Raw genomic sequence first — 21,644 nt, 5'->3', positions numbered from 1 at the left:
TTTTTGAATGATTGAAAGGACATCTATGTGTTATACATTTTAAACTCCGCCAGTCGTTGGCCGCGCCGGAGGCGCGGTCATCGGCTGGTTTATCTATATTGTATTAATTCACAAACAATACCTCCATTTAAACATAATATGAGCTTCAAATAAATCATCTTTAAAAAACTCATTTTCGACAAAACTTCGCCACGAAAGACGGTTGTTTAAGCATTGCTTTCTAACTCAAAACGTGAAGAAAACGCAGTTTTTTTTTTTAATTAGAGAGTGCATTGCAAAATATGCTCCTGTGGATGTTTCAAATGAAATTCCATTATACAAAATTATATTCAAACCACCGTTTAAAAATGAAGTTACGGAGTTTCTCAACATAACCAGGTCTTATAAGCTTACAGTGAAACAATTCAATTTTCATACACTTAAAATTAACGACTTTATCATGGTAAATTTGTATTACAGAAATTGACAAAACATTATTTATTTTAATAAAAATTATATCTATAATGAATTCTACTCTTTCTCACTCACTCACAGAATCCCACTATTCTTCTCTCAAAAACTCAAGAGAAAACTTACCCCCAAAATTGCCACCACCTCTTTACTGATTCGTCTTTTTTGGCATTTCGTGAATCTGCACTTTCTTCTATCTGATTGTTAGGTGTTTTATAGACTGCTTCATTTTCATTTGGAAAAGTACTCAAATCGTTTGAACCAAGTCGAATGCTCTTGATATCTTCAAAAATCGCTGCATCAGGATTACTGAAGTCACAGGACGAATTCAAAAAATCAACAGTAAAGGTACTGCTGTTGGGGTTTTCATCATAATGTGAAAAGGTTCCAAGAAATTCAAGATCAATAGTTGAATCTTCTGTGTTCAGGCTAAGGTCTGAACCACTTGCTTCGTCGTCGACGTGTGCGAGCTCTAAGTAAGTTTCGAACCCTTCTTCAAATATAGTTGGGAGATTTGTATGGTTTGACATATCTACTTGAGAATGATTTGAGATAGCTCAAATCTTAAAGTGTTTCAATGGGCGGAGCTCTGGAACACCTCCCCAACTTTTAAAGGTGGCGCCATTCAAAAAAGGAGGAGTTGAACCACCTCAAAAAGGTGAAGGTTGGGGAGACCCAACCACAAAACAGGTGGTCGTTGCTGATATGTTTTGATTTCGGTTTAAAAAAAAGCATACGATATGTTGCGTAAGAAGCCTGGGAACCAAGGAATCGTGGTCGTTGGTAGAGGAGTGAAAGATCTAGAGAAAAATTGGGTTGCCAGCTTCTGCTTATGGAATAGTTTTGAAGACACAGATTGTTTTAAGATCTGATTTTATTCATATGGCAGGTACTCAGACTGATATTGTCGAACAAGTAAACCAAGCTAAGGAAGCTAGTTTTATATAAACATGAGTCTATTGAGTCGGAACAACCTAGCACGTTCACTCTGCATACTCCCAAATAGCGGATATTTCGTGATTTAAACGGGGCTTTAAGATTACCAGACCATTAAAGATTTTTTGGAGTCTCGAAAAGATTTAATGCAATAGATTTTCATTGCTTAAAAATTCGAATATCACCCATCTAAAAGTGCATTCGAATTTCAAACAACCCGTCGTTGGGATGCGAAGAGAGCATGAAATCAGACAAAACTGACTCACAGCGTGTCTCCTTTTGACGACAAACTTGAAGAACGCCGACGATGATGTTGGTTGCCGCTATCGTTTTCTTATTCATTTTTTGTTTTGAATTTGGATTTTCAAATCTATCGAGATATCGAGATGGAAAAGGATAGAAAACTGATAAAATGGACAGAAAATCATGTTTTCGGAGAATTGTACAAGGAAGAAGATGGAACAAAAATGAAACTCGTGCTTCAACAAAGCAATTTTGTTTTATTTGCCTAGTCAATTACATGTTGCTATCTATTTTGCCAAAGACTTGGATGATAAGAAAGCGAGAAAGTTTGTGGGTGTTAGGAACGTGTCTCCATTTGGTCTGTTGACCAATGCGATATTTTGAGTTATAACGACAAGAATTGTGGTGTAAAATATTTATAGGCGGTCAGTAGCAATCTAGTATTTTATTGGGAGACATGAATAAATTTTTGCCTTTTTTGTGGAAACAAAATATTACTGTACACAATGATGAAAAAAGGTTAAAGCGAAATGAAGCGGTTTTACAAAGCTACTTTATTGAAGAAGATAGTTTAATAATGTGAATAAGTGTGAAACCTAAAACTGACATTTACTATGAGAAGTTCATTATTTTATTTGCTATGCTTTGATATTTAGAAAGTTTGTTCGAAGCTTGTTTTGTGATTCTTTTTTCATAATTCTAACCCAAAAAGAAAATTGTTATTATATTCACAGAAGTCTGGAGATTTCAAAAACTGAAAGCAAGTATCATTTTCCTGTTGAAAAAAATAAACTGTTATGATTTCTAAAGTTCAAAGGCTTTGTCCAAATTATGAACCAATTTGTAATGAGCATTTAAGTATGAGAAACATGAGAGTATGTGAAAATCGTCCAGCGCTCACGAAAAACATGCAAATGTTGACATTCCAAAACTCTACCATTCCCAAGGCCTGTGCATACACACAAACACACGCACTTGTGTGCATCTTTCCTCCGGCACTCCCGACAAAGGATGGAAGCGATTGAGATGCGCGGCGCCGACAGAAAGACACGGAAACACATTTTTGGGTTGAAAACTGCCTTGAAATTTGATATCCTTTCCTTGTTGCTACTGCCGAGCCGTTTCGATTTTGTAACTAACCACTTTGGTCAAGACCTTACTCTTAGGTCGCGTACTAAAATACCGTATGCGCAATAATAAACTCGGTAAGATTATTTTTAATTGCTTCCTATGCAAATAATATGCTTAAAAACTGTTTCAAAGCCATAACATTGAATTTCCCTTTTTTTTCGACTGGCTTTTAGAAATGTTAGGAATAAGTAACATTTTCTTTTTTTTTCGCCAAAAAAAATCTGTTTTTGGCTGTAACAATCCCAAGAAATAATAATAGGCATTATTAGAAAACATGAAAGAATATGAAAACAAGAGAAAAAGTGTAGAAAGTGCAATTAGGAAGCGAAAAGGGTGCAATTTATTCACTAGCAATGATGGATTATAGGAGGATGACAGTGAACATCTGCTCGTGACGGAACCAAACAACTTACTGTCTCGGTTTTTGTAATATGCCTGTCAGTAGATTTAGCATGGTTTTAAATTCACAAATAGTGTGAATCAAAATAAAAAGAAGAAAATACGGAATTAGTAGATTTTCCCGAGAATTTCAAAAAAGAAAAACCTTCAAACCAAACAAAACTTGTCAAATAATTGGCTTTGTTCGTTTCTCACTTTTTTGCCTACGGGCAACTGTTTAGTGCCAACATGTACGTCACAAAAAAACAAATTGAAATTTGATGGATCAGACCGTAAACTGACTGGTTTCAAAGAGTCGGAAAGTAAAACCACATGTGTATATACATGTGTAAGGATTGGGAGCTCTGGGAGCTATGTATTCAAGGAGTGATGAATGGACGAGAATTGTGAACAATAAATCAACTTGGTCTTCATATAGGGTCATCCAGTGTTTTTTGGAATTTCAAACGGAACATGAAAATGTATATTATGAAACTATATATGGTTTCAAGAAATTAAGCATAAAGGTTTGATAATACATACGTTTTTATGCCTTATTTGTGACACTTAAGTTGTTAAAATTTTATTTCAATAAGTGATTGTACTCAGTTTCAAAACTAAAATCTATTGTAGGCTGTAAAGTTAAAAAAAAAATTTGATATCATTTTAAAAGGATTAAAACAAAAATTGAATTTTTTTGTAATATTTGTTGTAATGTCCAACTTTTCAACCAAATTATGACTAGCACTAGAACATTTTCAAACGAGTTACCATTTAGTATTTGAAAAACAAATTGAATAGCAAAATTAGGACTCGTTGAATATTTATTAAAAAAACCATGATGAACCAATCTACTAGAAAAACTTTGAATGAAACAAATGAAGTATGTATCAGAATAAGAAAAGCAAATAAGAGAACTTCATGAATTTTTAAGAAGAGGGTTGATCAGAAGATGGCAAAAAAGAGATAGAAGAAAAGCAGAGAAGACAGCTGTTTTCTTTTTCTTTGCATTAGTAAGAACTGACAATTGTTGCCGGATAAGTGACACGTCTGGACGTAATTATCAAACAATGTTCCTTCCGATTGGAAAAAAGTAAGTTGAAAGTAGTAATACCCATTTGTTGTTTTTACTTTCTTAGTTTTTGTGCTCCATCTTTCCTGTTCTACACAAAACTTGACTTGAACGTCCCACGGGGCACGACAGTTATGGACATGTGTGGAAAAGAGACGTTGCGACAACGAAAAGTCATAAAAAATGGGCTTTTAAGAAAAAGGACCAAAGACGTCTTGGAAAGGAGCATGAAAGAAGTAGTGAAGAAGCAAAAAGATGTGCGGTAATCCTGACAGAATGATGGAATACAAAGATGCAGAAAGGAAAAGCACACGGGGCATGAATAATACAAGGTTAAATATTGTTTAGAGCAAATATGTAGTAGACCATAAACTTTCATCGAAATAATAATAAATTTTCTGTTAGAAGTTGTTCACAAATTATATAAAGTGGAGCTACAGTTTTTTAGGTGGTGCTGTTAGAAAATTGTTTCCGAACATCAACTCCAATGTTTTGTTTTAAGTTTCAATCAAAATGTTTTTAAAAAAAACTAAATTATATTTCATTTTTGAAAATCTATACACTGTAATATTCTAGAAATTAATTATTAAGTTTGAATTCAATAACGAAAATCGTGTGTTAATTTAAAAAGTGTTAATTTAAAATACGCATTGATACCTACTCTCCAAGATTCTGACCAAAAAAGTGAAAAGAGAAACGGTCAATATACGGAATAACTGTTGTGATGAATCATAAGAAAGGCTAGGCAAGAAACGAAGTGAAGTGTCGTATGAACGTACAACATCGCTTTTTGTGTCAATTGTACTGAACAAATTTCATCATAAAACTTTGTTTCTTAGAAGGTGGAAGTCTAGTACAACTGTTGTGGGTAAGATCCTTTCGTGCAGTAACTGAGGGGAACATAGAGTTCGAAATTAATTCATGGCATTAATTCGGAGTTAAAGTCTGGTTTTACAAGGTTTTAAACGTCTTTGATTGCATAAATTGCAGAGATAGAGAATGATAGAGAAACATTGAGTTGGAAATATGAGTAGCAATGTCATTTTGTAAATCATCTATCAGAATAAATGTACAGTGGTCTAAAGGAAATGATACGCCTATCAGGAACATATTTGACAAAAGGATAAGAAGTGGTGTTGCACACGCAAAAGACAACGGACGCGCCTCAGCAGCTCAGTGTTCATATAATAATAAGGGAGACGGTGTAATGCGGTTGATGACAAACGGCTTGCGTAATGTGAGGTCTTTCGGTCTCGCGGAATGTCCAACGAACGCGGAGGGAGGAGGAGAAAGTGGCGAGCTCCCGTATGTTTGATTGTTGCACATGAAAATAAGACGCAAACTAGTGGAGAGTTGAATAGAAACATTGATTAATGAAAGTGATGAAGGTGGATCAGACAAAGTTTAGATAACGTGAGGGGGTTGAGAATGTCAACAAAAATGTATTGTTTAAAAATGTGTTTTTACTGGAGCTTGCTGAGTTTGCTGAAAAATTTAATGCATATTGAAAAATGAGAAGGGGATGGAGGTATTATGAAAAAATTCAAACTATAAAAGTGACTCTGCAAAACATTTTTATGGTGGTGTCATTTTTTTTTAAATTTAATTTATTATTACGTATCAGAACATTTTTGAAAGGCCTATGTATCCAAAACTTTGAACAGATAATATTAAATGCTTAAAAATAAGCACAACGGATAAATGAGAAAAGACAATGAAAAAGGCGGCGGAAAATAAAAGTTCGCATGCGTGCCGGAATCATAAAATACCAAAATTGGGCACGCCAATTGGATGTCGTAAAATGTTGACAAGGCGACTATATTTTATGACAACGGTATCTTGGCCTTCTTATACTTCTTCCATATCTCTGATTCTCCACATTTTCATCAGCATGTCTCACTGGTTTCATCGTCATCACCAACCAGCAGCAGTTGGATGCGATTTCAGGAGATACCGATATTCGAAATGACAACACATTCGACAAGCGAGACCCGACTCATAAAAATGTGATAAGAAGCCAGAATTCATATACCTTTCGTTTTATTTTCCTTCTTTTTTCACTTCTAGTGTTTCGCACAACTTTTATTGCAAGATACACATATTCTTGTTAGCAATTTTTATTCCTAAATTCTTGTTTTACAATTTTAAGATCTCATTGCCTTAGGTTTATTAATTCTTGTATATTAAAATACACAATTAAAACGTTAAGCTAAGATAAAGATACCGAAACAGCAAATGACAACGCAAACTACTCAGGAGAATCAACAATCTCTATGTTTTTATTTGATTTAGAAAATCGGATTAGTTTAAGAAAAAAGGAAAAAGAATACTTAAATTGCGTACAAACACTTATTTTCGCGTGCTTATTTTAATCAGTCATTTTTATTATTTGTTTTCTGAACTATATTTAAAAGAGTTTTATAGTTTTCAAATGTGCATAATTATACGTTACTTTTTTGTGAGATAGATTTGATTTTGAACCAAAAAATCAGTATAGAATTTCATTAATGTGTTTTTATTAATTTTATTAATTTTAGTGCCAAAAAAACATATATAAAAATAGGCAAAACAATTTTCACATAATTTTAAGTCAATGTAAAAAAAACAAAAATAAATAAAAAGGGCAAAAAATTCAACAGTACTTATTTCTGGGATATATTTTTGAAATACTGTATAAAACTTGCACAGTATTTGTATTTTTGTATTTTCTCGGTAAGGAGTGAAAACAAACATTTGTAGGCAATTAGTGTCGGAAGAGATTAACAACTGGTACAACCTACAAACTATTTCGTGGAACAGTAATATAACGAAACTGAAGGAAAAACTGTGAAGAGGGTGCATTTTTGAAAAGTATCGTGCTTTTTGATTTTTCCCTCAATGCAAAAAAAAACGATCCGCAGCTTTTTCATGCAGAAAGTCAACAAAAAATGAAATGCGGAAAAAAGAAGCGACCTCTCTTGTTTTTCCCGCTTATTGAAGACAGGTTTAGCGGTTGATCATGAAAAAAAAAACAGACAACCACACGCGTTTTTTTTTGTTAGAAACAAATTATATAATTTAAAACAGATGGAAATGATGGAATGAAACAAATGTTGTTTGGAAAAGCGCATTTAATCAATTAATATATCACGTATTCAAATAGCGTCATTTTGGGTTATCGCTATCAAATCAGTTATAATTATCTTTGCGGAAGAAATCATTGTAGAATTTGGAAATTGGAAGAAAGGATCGGTTTGTGAAACCGATTCTGACTTGTTACGGCAGCTATCATAGTTAAAATAGTATTACAACTTGACTACATATAATAATTAACTAATGAAATACATATATATATAAAGGAAAATAAAAATGTCAACTGATTGATTTATTGAAAAATGAACTCATTCTCGGGATGGGAAAACAAGAGAAGCGGCTCTTGCGTCGCAGGGTAGAAAAGCGCGGGATGGGATGGGATCACAGTGAGAAAGAATGGGAGCAACTGTTTGTTCGAGAGCCAACACATTAGGCAATTTTTTGAGCCACTTTTTATTGGATTGCCGGCGCAGTTTTCGGATTTCGCGGGTTTTTGCTCTTATGTTCCTAGATTCTTTTCATTGGGCGGTTATGAGTTAGAGTTTTCAATAAGTTTAAAGAAAGTGCAAATGATGACACATACAAAAATAAAATCAAATATATTATAACTGAAGATTAGGTATATCAGTATAATATTACTTTTTACGATACCTCACTGCTTTATTTTTTACCAATTAATCAGATTAAACGGCTTTAGATGTTTTTCAAACTTTATTAATCATAATTAAACTTAGCCTGTCAAATAATTATTTTACACTGTTTGTGATTCGATGTTTTCGATATAAAGCAAAAATGAGTTTATATATTTAAAATTTATTTATTGGAACTTCACTAGGATCAATGGGCAAAACGTGTTCAATTTCAGTAGCAGAACAATTACCTTTTCGACGTTCAACTTTTTACCGAATCTTCAATTTCCACACAGGAAATTAAAATTCACAAAAATGCGCTAACATTCCACGCTTCCCAGAAAATAATTTTCATCTTGTGAACTTTTGTTCAGAAAAAATAATAGTCATTTTTCAAGAGTAAGGTTGTGCAAATATTACGTGGGTTTTCGGAAGCAGGACATAGCTAAAAAAAAACTCAAGTGGAGGGTATTTGTACATATAAATATAATTTCAACGTTCAACATTTTCAACTTTTTTGCAGTTTTCGAAAACATTTTTATTGGTCCTCTTAAAAAACCAGTATTGAAGAAAATTAAAATACCATCACCAGTTGATAAATTGAAAACAGCAGATAACCTAAGAACATTCGAATTTTTTGAAGATGAAAAATATGGCTTAAAACAGTGTGACCTCCGAAGACCTCCGAAAAAATCTAATTATTTCCAGTAAGCGAGTCACTAGAATAATGTTTTGTTTCTGAAATGTGTGTTTGTAAGAAAATATGCTCTAATCAATATGTAATGCATTTGAAGCTAAAATGTTTCAAAAGTGACAAAAATGACAACAAGTTAACATAAGTAATAATAATAATAATAATAATAATAATCGCAATCCGGAACCGAGTACGTCTACTTGAGAACTAGTGTGTAGTTCGAGTGGTTGCGCTAATAATGGGTGCACACGGTCAAAAGGCGTCCACGCTCGTTCCTCTCAAGAAACCATATGGGCACGGATAAATGCGTGTACAAGAACGTGAATGTTGACCCACATCACTCAAATCTGTTCGTTTATAATGAGAGGGAAAGGAGAGGGCTGGTACCATATCATGAAGGAGCATCGTAAGATGAGTGGTATATTCAATTTCCGTTCTGCATATTTTTGTTTATTATTTATTTCAAGCGGGAAATGAAAGAGTGGTTCATTATAAAAGTTCATGAAGTGGAAAAAGCAGGATAAACATGAATTTAGGGAATCTGTTTGAACGAGTAAACTAAAAATTGTTTCACAAAAAACAACAAAATAAAGCAGCTTTGTTGCTAGACAGGTTTTCACCGGATTACTAGACTACTCGGTAATGAGGGGATGAAACATTGTTGAGTTTGTATTAGAAAAAAAAACATCTATCACATGTTACTGTTGCCGAATAGTGGATTCTCACGAGACTGGTCAATGTTTCGGAGCCCCCAGTGTGGAGGAAGATCAACGGAGTCAATTACTGTGGAAACTGGACTTGGAGGATTGGTTGCTATCACTCGACGGCTCAGAGTCGCTATGTGCTCCTTGGAAATGTTTTTCTCTGGTGGATAGATGTTGGTAGAATTGTCGAATGTCATTGTAGAACGGGGATCTAAAATTTAATAAAATTGTATTTCTCCAGGTTGCCTTAATGGAAATGAACCAATTTCCAAAAGCTATTCTAAATTTAAAAAATGTTCAAAAAACATTATTTAAGTATAATGGTTAAATGAACTGAACAGTTCGGGTGGAAAAAAGAAGTCGTTTGAAAAATCATCACTCACAACATCAGAGAAAATATGAATTTCATGTTTTATATTAGCATTAAAAATTAAATAGCAAATGGTTCGTTCTTTCTCAAACAGCCTAAATCTCATAGCAAAATACCGCATTTTAAAACGAAACCTCAGGAAAATTAATCAAAATTTTTTGAAGGCTCCGATAAAACAGTAATTGCATTTTAAAAATTACTCTTGTTCAACTTCAAATTTTTAATTTTTTGGTGATTATAGATAAAACGGTAAAAAAACACACAACGTTTCAAGGAATGTTTTTTAAATAACCGTACTACAAAATATTCGGGCCTGATGACTCAGTCAAGAGCGAGTCACGGCAACTCGGTCCAAAACCATTTCTAATTAGTAGACTCTCAAAAACCACAACTAAATAGCTTAAAACCATTGTAAATTAGCTTATTTTTGCTAATTAGCAATGATTTTAAGCTAATTAGTTGTGGTTTTTGAGAGTTTACTAATTAGAAATGGTTTTGGACCGAGTTGCCGTGACTCGCTCTTGACTGAGGAGTTGCTTTGATCTTTATCTTTTCTGAACGTCTAGTTTACAGTGAGAATTCAAATTTCAGATTGGTTTCTTACTTCTTAGTGATACTATAAATAACTGTAAAATTAAAAAGTTAAAAATTTTCAATTCAATTTTTTTTTAATTTTTAGGTTTTTAAAAATTAACTCACAATCGTCCGATGGATGAATCTTGCAAAACGGAAATTTTCGTTGAATGTGCTTTTTGGCAAACATGAATGCGCTGTGGAATCCGTACAGAACCATTTGGATAAGTGTGATAATTGATAAACCGAGGAAAAAGCCGAATTGACCTGAATGTCTAGCTTAGAATTGATTATAGCTTAGAATTTGATTAGCTCTTACCTCCAATCTGGGACATAAAGCCAGGAATCGATGTTGTGTAGATCTCCTTCACGTACTCGTACTAAAACAAATTATGAATCATATACCAATAAAAACAAATTAAAATATGAGCATCAAAAAGCAAAAAATTGAAAAAAAAACCAAACCTGCAAGTCGTTAAAAGAAGCTTCTAAATTGAATGTGTAGTCCTCAAATGGGGAAAGTGTCTGACTCTGTTGAACACTCGTTTGATAATCCCAACGGTTACAACCAGGAGTGCACTGAAAAAAAAAGTGATGAAGTGACGGTGAATATGAAGATATGGGGAGGGTGAAAGCAGGAAAGCAGGAAAAATGGGTCATTCATAATTTTGACAAGAAGAAGAAATGACAGCTCGCAACCGGATAAACTAAAAATATGCACAAGGTCTTTCTGACCAGTGATGAATGATGTGGAGAAGTCATGCTCTCCAGTGCATTTTTTTTCGGTGGAATAGAAAGAAAAATGTGAATGAGGACGATAGGAATGAATGAAGATGTTTTTCTCAACCACAATGGTCCAAAAACAAACTTCCTGTGCGTTTGGCGAAATATCGTAAAATTAACTGGCCAACAGAAATAGAAAATATCATTTTAGGTTCAGCCTGTACACAACGTTTTTTTTTTCGTGGTCCTACAGTATATGTATGACTAATCATATAATTTTGAACGTGGTTTTTCACGTTTGATGGTTCAGAAGTGGAGTAGCACAAGTCGAGAAATTGTACACCGACGGTCACCTAACGACCAACTACATTTTAAAAGTTTTCAGAAAAATGTTCAAAATTTGAAGATTTTTTAATTGGAAGTTACAAATTTTTATCAATTCCTATTCAAGTTCCTAAACTTTGCCAAAGTTTTGTAGTATGGAACACGCTTACATTTGACTTTTTTTTAAAAATTCATCCGTTTTTTTGTTTTCAACAAAATTAGTGTTATGTATTTATTGTTTTCCTATAAAAATATATAAATACAAAAACAAAGAATGAATGAGAATAGTCTCACAGTTGGAAATTGAAAAACAGTTTTGAAAAATCTTTCAAATGCAAGTTTTAAATAAAAGTTTTCTGATTCTCAACAAATTGTGTAAAACTTGTTTGAAACCCAGAACTAAATTGATGACTCTGAAAAACAGAAAAAATATGAGAAGTTCAGTTTAGAGCCCGCAAGAGCTCACGGATTATGTATAAAGATTATAATAAAGTATTCAATTATTATTCAAAATCTGCCCTTTTCAAACATGTAATCCAGCATCGGCTCCTATGCAACAAAAAAAACAATACAATCAAAATGGTCTTTGCAAATTAAAGAATGACCTTTTGGCAATGAAGTATAATAGCAAAAAAAATTTCTGGCACAACATTGATGCATGAATCTAGGAATAATATTATTTACGACTGAATATATTTGAATCAACACATAAATTATCTCAGAAAGCTTTGTTTTGCACAATTAAGATAAACCAAATGCTTTGAAAGCTTTTAAATAGAAAAAATTTCATTTGTTCAATCAGTACAAACTTTGCCTGAAAAATTCCAGATTTAATAGACACATAACACCTGATTTCAGTTTACATTGGGGGTAACTTCATAGTATTATCAGAAAACCTCAAAACAAAATTCAGCATGCACTACCATAAATAATTATTGAATAGATTTTTGTTAGAAAATGAAATTTCGCAGAGTATATTAGATTTCAAGTTCCGCCCAATTAATTTTGGTTTCAATATATTCCAATTCGTCGAAAACAAAACAATACATATATTTATATATGTTGATTCGTAACAAGTTTTATTTGAAGGACAAATGAATTGAATTGAAATAATTGAAATCTCAATAGATTTTTCATTTTCAAGTGTTTAAGAAATACTTGTCGATTTTACAGTATGTTTTGCTTACAGGTCACCACACAAAGTTTTAAATGTTTTAACTTTATTGAAAGTGGAAAAAGTTTTGTAACTAGTGTTTATGAACAATCTCGAGTTTTATAATATTTCAGTACAGTTTGAACATACATTAATTTCATTTTTTATTAAAAAATATTTCTGAACAACTTGGATAGTTTTTTTAATGTCTAATCATTGTAATATATGATCGCCACTTTTATGTGTCTTTCGCTTATATTAGACCATGCTTAAGTATATTTACAATAAAAAACACATCATTGTTGAAATTTGAATAATGGCTTTTTCATAGAAATATTTGCTTACCAAGTTCGCGATATTTCAGTAGGCTCAAAATGTTTTTAAAGAGCTTACACTTCAAAATTCAAAAAATAACGAACAGATATAACAAAATTTTTATGAACACATGCGTTTTGTTTTTGGATTGAAGAAAACACAGAAAAGTTGAACATAATTTTATTAACTCTCAAAAGAAACTGCTCAATTACGATGAGCTTCACCATTATTCTCGTAATAGCAATTCACTTTATATCCAATAAATTGAAATAAAGAAAGGAAATTAGAGAAATTCGAGAAAATTTCTGTTAAAAGAAAAAAAAGAAAATGAGTGGGGAAGAAAATGAAGCACAGCACACACACACACACACACATACACATAAAATCGAAAACATACCTCCTCGTTGACTTCTGCGCTATTCCACACATATTGTATTTTGTCCAAATAGTTATCGGCAATAACATCTGGCTTGCAAACACCAGTCGTTGGTGGTAGTTTAGTGATGCTCTTGAGATATGGTAGTGTGCAATTAAAAGGAATTATTATGTTCGATAGATACCACTTGCGGACCAAACATTCGGCGTCTCTTCCAAATATCTAGAAGTAGAACAACATTAACACTCAAAAAAGAATTAAACTGGAATCCATGATTGAAAATGACCGTGATTGAACGTTTCTTTATCAACGCCTTCAATATTTGATGTGCCTCTTTGAATAATGTTTTTTTCTGCTTATTTGTTATGATTCTTCCTATGAAACTCAACAGATGCTCAATTCAGTTCAACATTAGAATCAAAAGAAAAACTTACGTGATTTGTGCATACTCCCTTGTTTTGAATCAACTCAATCAGTCTCGCTGTGAACCGCATTCGATTCCATTCATTTGGATACAAGTAGAACCTTGGAAATTCGGTGACAACATCATGATTATCAGTAATATAAACTATCAATTGTGTTTGTGTGTAGTTGGTTTTGACACTTGTATAACTGGTTGGAGCTTTCAAGCTGAACACAATTCTTCCAATATCATCGGCTTCCGACTAAAATTATAATTGTTTTTATTTTATTTTATTTTATTACTTTATTTCTTTAAAACTGCCTAAAAATAGCTTTTTGTGACTCAAAGTCACTAAACAATTTTATCATTTCAACCATAATTATGTTAAAAAAACGATTTTACAAAAGCGTATAACAAATATTTGGTTTTTTTAGATTCTAGGCGATTCTAGGTGATAGTATGCGACTATAAAATCCAAAACAACCAATGATTAAACATAGTTTGTCTCAGTCTTAATGATTTTTAGGTTTTTGTATATTAACCTTTTTCATTTTATCAAGTTTCAGATAAGTCGCTATTTGAATTTTATTAAAAGGTTACTTAACTTAAAACTGAAAAAAAAACTGGAAGAGTCTTTAAACTCGTTTTTCGTGTGTGTTTGTGAAACATTTGAATTTAAATTTATTCAACTCACTTGATTAACATTTTTTCGTGTTTGATAACAAATTCCTCGACGCATAACAACTCTTCGAACCATCAAATCGTTGCAACAATCAAGAATTTTACCAGCTAACTGGCATTCGTAAAATAAATCTTCACATTTGTAACCGTATTTTTGCTAAAACGTATTTATTACTTGTGTCTTGTTTCACGAAATTCGAGTTACCTGAATAATTTCGAAAAACCCGTCAACTGAATATCCTTCAGACCATATTTTGTAGTAATTGTTCAAATGGCTGAGATATGTCCTATTGAAATAAGTAACATCATTCATGTTTTCTAACCCGCTACCAGCAACAAAAAACCTTAAATTAAATGTATATTTTTTTAATGAAAATCGATCTTACTCTAACAAATCGTCTGCAGTTTTATCAGAAATATCTGGTAAACTTTCTTTAATATCCCCACGTAATCCGGTGATGTTGAAAGAATCCGGCACTTTTGGGCAAATTGTGATTGCTGGAAATTCAAGGGAGTCGACCTAAAAATTGTATAAATTTTGATCAATTTTTTGATTTTCAAGAGTCCAACCAGTCTAATTGTTGTTGAAGTGGCAGTCGGTCCTTGAATATACTCAATGATTATGAGCACCGTTGTAAATGCTCCCAGACTGATGCAAATAATAATGACGATCCACCAGAATATTCGCATTCTTAATGTTTTGCTCATCAGGGCTTGGCTCAGACCATGAACTTCACCTGTCCAAGGAGGAGGGTCGTTGACATGACAATCACATTGTTTTTGAGGTTTTGGAAGAAACATACGAACCTGTAAACGTATACAAAAATATGAATATTGTGAGAACAATCATGCCTCATTTGGAAAAATATTTAGATAATGGTGAAAAATAATGATATCAAAATTATAACTTATTCCTAGCCTCAAAAACGTTTGCAAGAAAAACATGTTAGTTTATCACTTATATCGTTGTGCACTAGTGTATTTTCAGGAATCCCCATCAAGCAATTATAAAAATCTATGACAACCACTTACATGTTTCCATCCAGCAATTGTGATTTTATCCGGCATAACTATTTTCCAAACAAGGCGAAATAATAAAAAATACTAATAACGTGAACAAAAAACCATAAAAAGCGAGGTAGAAATGAATTAGTACTGGTCAGCTGCGGCGATTGCTGATGAATTATGCAAACTGCAGGTAGACTTGTAATCGGATATCATTTTGTCCTTAACTGGAGGTTTTGTGTTCTCTGTAGTTATACATACATTCTTTGCAGACGTTCAATAAATTTTGAAAAAAAATGTCCAACAATCTGTGAATAAAATTTCTACATATTCAATCAAAATGCACCTTTTAAAACTCTGATATCTGCTTTCAAATTCTATGGAACATCTGGATTTGGTTTTATCTGACTAACTTCCCACATACCCCGTTAAACATACGTACGAGGACATAAACTCGTATTGGTTTGTGTGTCTGATATTTTTATTGAGATGTTTTCGTAGTACATTTTAATTACATCCAGGAAAAACGTTATAATATTTCCATTGAAAACAATTACAAGAATGAAGAATAATTTTTATCATATTTTTCAAAAATATCGCTAGATTTCTGAAAGGTATTGTGTATAAATACAACAAAAATAATTGGTCGATAGGAATGGTTTTATTTAGCATTGAAATATTTTACAGTGGTTGATTAAACCTCAACCTTGACATAGGTACAGACTGAATGTTCAAGAGTCAACGTTAGTTTTAATTAGCTGGCTCAGCAAGGAGTTGCTCAATGAATGGAGTGACAACATCTCCGTGGCTCCAAGCGGTTGGGTGGAAGCGGAATCTTGGTTGTCCATTTCTGTCAATAAGGAACTTCTCAAAGTTCCATGTGATATCGGATGGCCGAACAGGGTTGTACATCAACTCGTCAGTTTTTCCAATTTTGTCAACAGTTTGTGGGCAAGACTCCTGAAATTGAATTCAATGTTTCTGTATTCAAACTCATCAAATAGCACGTACCTTAACAAACTCGTAAAGTGGGTGATGATTGTCTCCGTTCACATCAATTTTACCATAGATATGAAGCTCTTGATGTGGAGTCCATCCATTTCCAGGGCGCACATAGGTAAGCCCGTTCATAAGCTCGTGGTTCTCTGCTGGCTCTTGCAGGTAGAACTGATTGCATGGGAAGGCAACAAGCGTAAGCCCCTGAGCTTGATATTTTTCAAGCATGGGGTTGAAGTCAGTGTACTGTTGAGTGTATGCTGAAATTGTAATTTTCTTGGGATCATACTGAGCATCAATTTTTACCACAGAATGTTGCAACATTGACGAGAAGAATTACTTTTCCTCGGTACTGACTAAGATCTGTGTATTCTCCTTGCAAAGTTTCAATTTGAAAGTCGAATATGCTTTGATTTGTATTCAAACATTCTTTCCAACGCATTGTTTCATCAACCGTTGCAGCTAAAATAACTTTTTGTTGCAAAAAAAGAAAATATTGAACTTACTGCAAGAGATACCAATAATAGTTGCCAGGGCAACAGCCAAAGAAAGTACTGAACCAGGTGCCATGTTACCAGATTGTATCTTGTTTGCAGTCACCCATCTCTTTTTATACCGACACCCTCGTGGGAGGTAGGCGTGTCAATGTGAATGTTTGAGCAAGTACCTATCGGGTGTAGGCATTCGATTTTTGAAATAGTTTCTTGTTAACCAAAAGTTAGTACAAGAGTTCATATGAGAATCAAACACCTCTCCGAATTAAACAATTGAACACAATATTTCTATCGGTTTGCAGAAATCATCTTCATTGTACAAACATCAGGCTATCCTAGTATTGATTGTAACCTTTTATCCAATTCATTTTAAACATCCTAGATTCATTAAACTGTTTTTATCTGCGGAACTTTTCTGTAAAATATCAAATTTCCCAAATTCCAATTGTGTCTTTTTACATAGCTATTCAGTTTACTGTTTTTTACCATAGGGAAAACAAATTTGTTGGACAAAAAAGTACAATCCTTAGCCTCTCCTTTTTTTTTAAATTGCATTAGACCTTTCAAATCTTTACAGTTACCAAAACATTGTCAATTCTACAAGATGCCGTGTTATTTTTTAACTGGGAGAAAGAAAACGGTAAAATCATCTTACCAAAATTGTTATTTACAAACAAAAACAAATATTGAGCATTTGTTTACAAAATTGCGGAGGAATTTCCAACTAACTAAAATCCAAACAGTTTTAAATAATTATTTGTAGATTAAATTAATTAGTATTTGTCAAAACTTTTGAAAGATGAAGAAGATGACAATTTTTGGAATGCTTTCGGTCACTTCCCGAATAATAACTTAAAATTAAATTATCTTAAAAGAGCATTTTCAATTAATGTTCTATTCAATATTAGTTTCGAAAAATTATCTTATTCATTCGGCAACTCGTGGCCACTTCTCAACCAACTTTTGCCAACTTTGGCCAACTCTCACACACCTTTTTCAGTTGTTTAAAACGTAAAAACGCTGGCCCATCTAACTAAATTTAGCCAACTTTAACCAACTTTCGCCACTTCTGTAAATGGCAGTTAGAAAATAGCTAAAGTTGGCTGAAAAGTGGCGCCGATATACCGAGAAAAAGAGTATGAGCGGTATCCAAAATATTGCAACCGAAACAGTTTCACCACTCATACCTGTGAACTAATCACTTAGGGTGAACATAACAAATTATGGAACAAAAGGGTGAAAAATTCCTTTTTGTATTTGTATAATACCACACATAAAAAATAAGTGTAACTTTCATTTATATATTCATTCAAACTGGACGTGATATTTGTTTATTTCTTCAGGCGGATTTAAAAACTATTAACGTATTCTGGCTAAAAAATTTGCTTTTAAAAATATAAGGTTATGATAGACAGGTATATCAGGAACAGGAATAGGTATAGAGATATCTTTTTTATCTCGAATGTTTTTGCTGAACACATTCGTTTTTAATCATGCAATTTAAAACAGTATTCTGTTTGTATAACAAAGCTAGATTATCCAATTTTGCTTCCAGTGTCAGTTTATCCAATATATGCACTGTGTACTGAAAAAAATAGCAGAATAATTCAAATTTAGTAGTAAACTCTTTTCGATTAATGTATTTGTGCGAGCAATTTTTTTTTTAATTTTTCCATGAAAAGTATGATTAATGTGATATTCTACTTTATTTCGACGGAACGTAAATACAGGAACGGAGAAAAACCCGGAGGCAATTAAAACGTGGAGAAGCACAATATCTTATGATATTCGCTATACAAGAACAAAGCAACCCCTGATTGACATGTGGGTCGGTACTACGAAAGTATACACACACATTGGAATGAAATCAATGATTGTCAATTAGTTAATAACCAATTAATTAGCTGGCTCAGCAAGGAGTTGCTCAATGAATGGAGTGACAACATCTCCGTGGCTCCAAGCAGTTGGGTGGAAGCGGAATCTTGGTTGTCCATTTCTGTCAATAAGGAACTTCTCGAAGTTCCATGTGATATCAGAAGCACGAATTGGGTTGTACATCAATTCATCAGTCTTTCCAATTTTGTCAACAGTTTGTGGGCAAGACTCCTGCAATGTAAAATAAGATGAATGATTGCCGAATGGTCGAGAATGTAGAAGAGACCATTGGCAGTGTAAACTGAACACAATGCCATTCTTTTGTTGTGTTCAATTCCTACCCCCGAAACATATTATTTTGTTGTTTGACCTTGGTGTAAAGAAACGAATAAAGGAAATGACCCCCTGACTAGTTGGCGGTAATGGTCTAAAACTGACCTTGACAAACTCGTAGATTGGGTGTTGGTTGTCTCCGTTGGTGTCAAGCTTTCCATAAATGTGCAAGTTCTGGTGTGGCTTCCATCCGTTTCCAGGACGAACATACATTATTCCATTCATCAGTTCATGGTTCTCAGCTGGCTCTTGCAAATAGAATTGATTGCATGGGAAGGCAATGAGAGTAAATCCTTGGGATTGGTACTTCTCGATAAGGGGGTTGAAATCCGTGTATTGCTGGGTGTACGCTAGAATTGTTTCAATTTTCATCGTTGTTTATAAGGTTCAAATAGACATTGATAAACGACCGAATGGCGTCGAACGTGTTAAGCAATCAGCCATATGTTCCATCGGTAGAATTGTTTTGGGAAATGTTTCTATCTCTTTTTAACATTCGAAAATCGAAAAGAATCGTGATAATCTATATACTAAAAAATCCTGAGTATAAAAATGGGTGTGAGACAATTTTTTAATAAATTTTTTCTCTGAAAACATGTTCGTTATGATATAGTCTATCTGTTTCGGCCAAGTTTTGGAGAAAAGTGATATGGTTTGGGTTGCATCTTTTGCAAAAGCCGGAAATGGGATGAGATCTCATGAATCTTATAATCTTCTAAATCTTCTAAACAAAAAAAAGAGAGAGAGAGATATTATAAGACAACTCACCGCAAAAAGTAGCAACGTTGACCATGAGAAGCACCTGTCCACGGTATTGACTAAGGTCTGTGTATTCTCCTTGTAGTGTTTCTACCTAAACCAATTTATGGATAACAAAAGCTCCTTTCAAATTTCAAATTTACCTGGAAATCGTAAATAGATTGGTTTGTGTCTTTACATTGACTCCAGCGAGTCGTTTCGTCAACCATTTTCGGTCCTGGAAATGTTGATATTCGGTATTGGAAAATTGTATCCAGTAGTTCTATTTTCAAACTGCTGAGATAAAAAATTATGATGAGAAACTAGAAGCAAACCTGGCTGAGCAGCGACGAACGCAAAAAGAGCCGCAAATGTGAGCTGCCAAAGTGCCATTTTCGTATCTCTCTCGATTCTACAACTTCGAGACTGATGACTGCCACCTATCACCCATCCACTTTTATACCCATCTATACACCTTCTGTACAGTATCCATTAAGTGGAGAGTTGCTAGAGAAAAAGAGTAGGCGGAATATGGAAGTTTGTGGATGCGCAGAGATGTTGAGAAGAAGGGCGTGGTGGAGATGAAGAGAGAGAAAAGGAAAATATGACGGGAGAGTGATTGAACAAACATCTGAGATGTCTAGAGTTAGTATTTGAGCTTCCTGAAATGGATACTAGTACAGATAAATACCCAGAGAAATCGTTCCTGTTATTGTTATTTCCACCAATACTTCGGAACTGTTTTGCTTTCAGAAATTCCAAAGTAGTGAAAATATATAACAAACAAACAGAACTCAATACTTCTCAAAATCTGTTATTTGCTTTATCTTCTTCTCAATTTTTATTAGCTGTTTACTGTGAAAATTTCAAACCTAAGGAAAAGCAAATGGATCTATTTCAGTAAAATTTCACAGAAACGATTTGGAAAATAAATATCTATAGTTTTGTTTACCAACTGTTTTTTAATGCATTTTTCAAAGTTTGAAAGAAAAGAAAGATGAAGCAACAATTGATGGATGACTTATGGATATTTATCCCAAATCAATGTCAACATTAGCATTCACTCGGAATGACAAAAAATTCCGGAAAAAAGCGAGAATAATCGGGAATGATGGATAGTAATTGTAAAGAACTTATCGCTTTTTCTCTTTTTATTGTGATGACCAAATGTCCGATTTCACTTTCTTTTCCTGATCAATAATCTTTTTTTTTCTGATACATAAAAGATGAATAAGTATTGCTTTTATTGGATTGGTGGTGGCTTGTGAAGAGTTTAAAAACTTGGAACGTGTTTTAATGAATGAAACAAGAAAAAAGAACTCGATTAAACAATTTGGTTATTTCTCAATTATGTTTTGTTGAGATAGTTTGAATCACAGATTGATAGAGCTTCAATTCAAAATACTATTTACTATATGTATATATTTGTTTATTTATCTAGTTGTAAAGGTATAATCAAATCAAAGAGAAATACGATATAAATGATCTTGAGATAAAAAAGATAAAGTGACCAAATCTTGACCGAATGCAAATTACAAAAACATATATTTACGCTGGAAATTCAGAGCTCATACACTGCAATAGACAAAAATGATTTTGTGCACTTCTGGGTTTTTTGAGCCAACTTCTGTACAACAATTCGAGTTAATTAGAGATATGATTTTGAAAATATTTCAGATCGCACGCCAGCTCCACCAGTCTAGTTTGGCCGCTTTCAATGATGTATCATACATTCAACATTTGGCACACATGGCAACTGTAGTTCAAAGTTTTTGAGTCATCTGTGTTTTTTTCATAAAATTGAATGATCTATCACTGTGTTTCCATTCTCCATCCAGATGGTATTTAAAATCCTTGAACACTTCACAATTAAATTTTTGATATCCTGAAATTCGTCATAAGTTGTTTTTCTCATTTCCACATTGAATTTCTCAAATGTTTTGTTCCATTATTCTCTAATGTTTCTATTCCTCAAA

General features: G+C 33.3%; 3 protein-coding genes and 7 non-coding genes across 11 annotated transcripts; 4 read left to right on the top strand and 6 right to left on the bottom strand.

Moving 5' to 3' along the window:
• Positions 1 to 1,898: 1,898 nt before the first annotated feature.
• On the bottom strand, positions 1,899 to 1,962 carry C11E4.11. The gene has a single exon (NR_071857.1). It is a non-coding gene; the product is annotated as an Unclassified non-coding RNA C11E4.11 (non-coding RNA).
• A 598-nt stretch (positions 1,963 to 2,560) lies between these two features.
• Positions 2,561 to 2,700, bottom strand: C11E4.12. Its single transcript, NR_071856.1, has one exon. It is a non-coding gene; the product is annotated as an Unclassified non-coding RNA C11E4.12 (non-coding RNA).
• A 2,689-nt stretch (positions 2,701 to 5,389) lies between these two features.
• Positions 5,390 to 5,522, bottom strand: C11E4.9. Its single transcript, NR_071855.1, has one exon. It is a non-coding gene; the product is annotated as an Unclassified non-coding RNA C11E4.9 (non-coding RNA).
• A 2,099-nt stretch (positions 5,523 to 7,621) lies between these two features.
• Positions 7,622 to 7,748, top strand: C11E4.10. The gene has a single exon (NR_071854.1). It is a non-coding gene; the product is annotated as an Unclassified non-coding RNA C11E4.10 (non-coding RNA).
• A 1,105-nt stretch (positions 7,749 to 8,853) lies between these two features.
• C11E4.14 lies at positions 8,854 to 8,986 on the top strand. The gene has a single exon (NR_071853.1). It is a non-coding gene; the product is annotated as an Unclassified non-coding RNA C11E4.14 (non-coding RNA).
• Positions 8,987 to 9,042: 56 nt separating this feature from the next.
• Positions 9,043 to 15,333, bottom strand: del-8 (DEgenerin Like; the record flags this gene model as incomplete). 2 transcript variants are annotated; one of them, NM_077216.4, is made up of 11 exons in its annotated part: positions 9,043 to 9,520; positions 10,379 to 10,519; positions 10,572 to 10,632; positions 10,718 to 10,831; positions 13,165 to 13,365; positions 13,578 to 13,808; positions 14,241 to 14,384; positions 14,433 to 14,571; positions 14,614 to 14,747; positions 14,798 to 15,034; positions 15,260 to 15,333. In NM_077216.4, the coding sequence occupies 11 exons, from the start codon at positions 15,293 to 15,295 to the stop codon at positions 9,297 to 9,299; spliced, it is 1,662 nt and encodes a 553-aa protein (NP_509617.2). The 2 variants fall into 2 exon arrangements, with proteins under 2 accessions (NP_509617.2, NP_001364849.1); NM_001377618.1 differs by lacking the exons at positions 10,718 to 10,831; positions 13,165 to 13,365; positions 13,578 to 13,808; ... (3 more) ...; positions 14,798 to 15,034; positions 15,260 to 15,333 and having other exon boundaries at positions 9,297 to 9,520; positions 10,572 to 10,587.
• C11E4.15 lies at positions 13,549 to 13,616 on the top strand. Its single transcript, NR_071852.1, has one exon. It is a non-coding gene; the product is annotated as an Unclassified non-coding RNA C11E4.15 (non-coding RNA).
• Positions 14,815 to 14,964, top strand: C11E4.17. The gene has a single exon (NR_071851.1). It is a non-coding gene; the product is annotated as an Unclassified non-coding RNA C11E4.17 (non-coding RNA).
• A 543-nt stretch (positions 15,334 to 15,876) lies between the features above and the next one.
• On the bottom strand, positions 15,877 to 16,814 carry gpx-3 (Glutathione peroxidase 3). Its single transcript, NM_077215.5, has 4 exons — positions 16,735 to 16,814; positions 16,535 to 16,690; positions 16,244 to 16,488; positions 15,877 to 16,192 (listed from the first exon to the last, which is right to left on the bottom strand). The coding sequence occupies exons 1-4, from the start codon at positions 16,796 to 16,798 to the stop codon at positions 15,983 to 15,985; spliced, it is 675 nt and encodes a 224-aa protein (NP_509616.1). The 5' UTR covers positions 16,799 to 16,814; the 3' UTR covers positions 15,877 to 15,982.
• A 1,597-nt stretch (positions 16,815 to 18,411) lies between these two features.
• On the bottom strand, positions 18,412 to 20,088 carry gpx-5 (Glutathione peroxidase). The gene is made up of 5 exons (NM_077214.6): positions 20,004 to 20,088; positions 19,833 to 19,906; positions 19,699 to 19,783; positions 19,036 to 19,280; positions 18,412 to 18,828 (listed from the first exon to the last, which is right to left on the bottom strand). The coding sequence occupies exons 1-5, from the start codon at positions 20,059 to 20,061 to the stop codon at positions 18,619 to 18,621; spliced, it is 672 nt and encodes a 223-aa protein (NP_509615.3). The 5' UTR covers positions 20,062 to 20,088; the 3' UTR covers positions 18,412 to 18,618.
• Between the last annotated feature and the right edge of the window lie 1,556 nt (positions 20,089 to 21,644).

This window comes from Caenorhabditis elegans, chromosome X, assembly GCF_000002985.6.
Source record: "Caenorhabditis elegans chromosome X".
NCBI lineage: Eukaryota > Metazoa > Nematoda > Chromadorea > Rhabditida > Rhabditidae > Caenorhabditis > Caenorhabditis elegans.
This window is presented reverse-complemented; position numbering and strand designations above follow the sequence as displayed.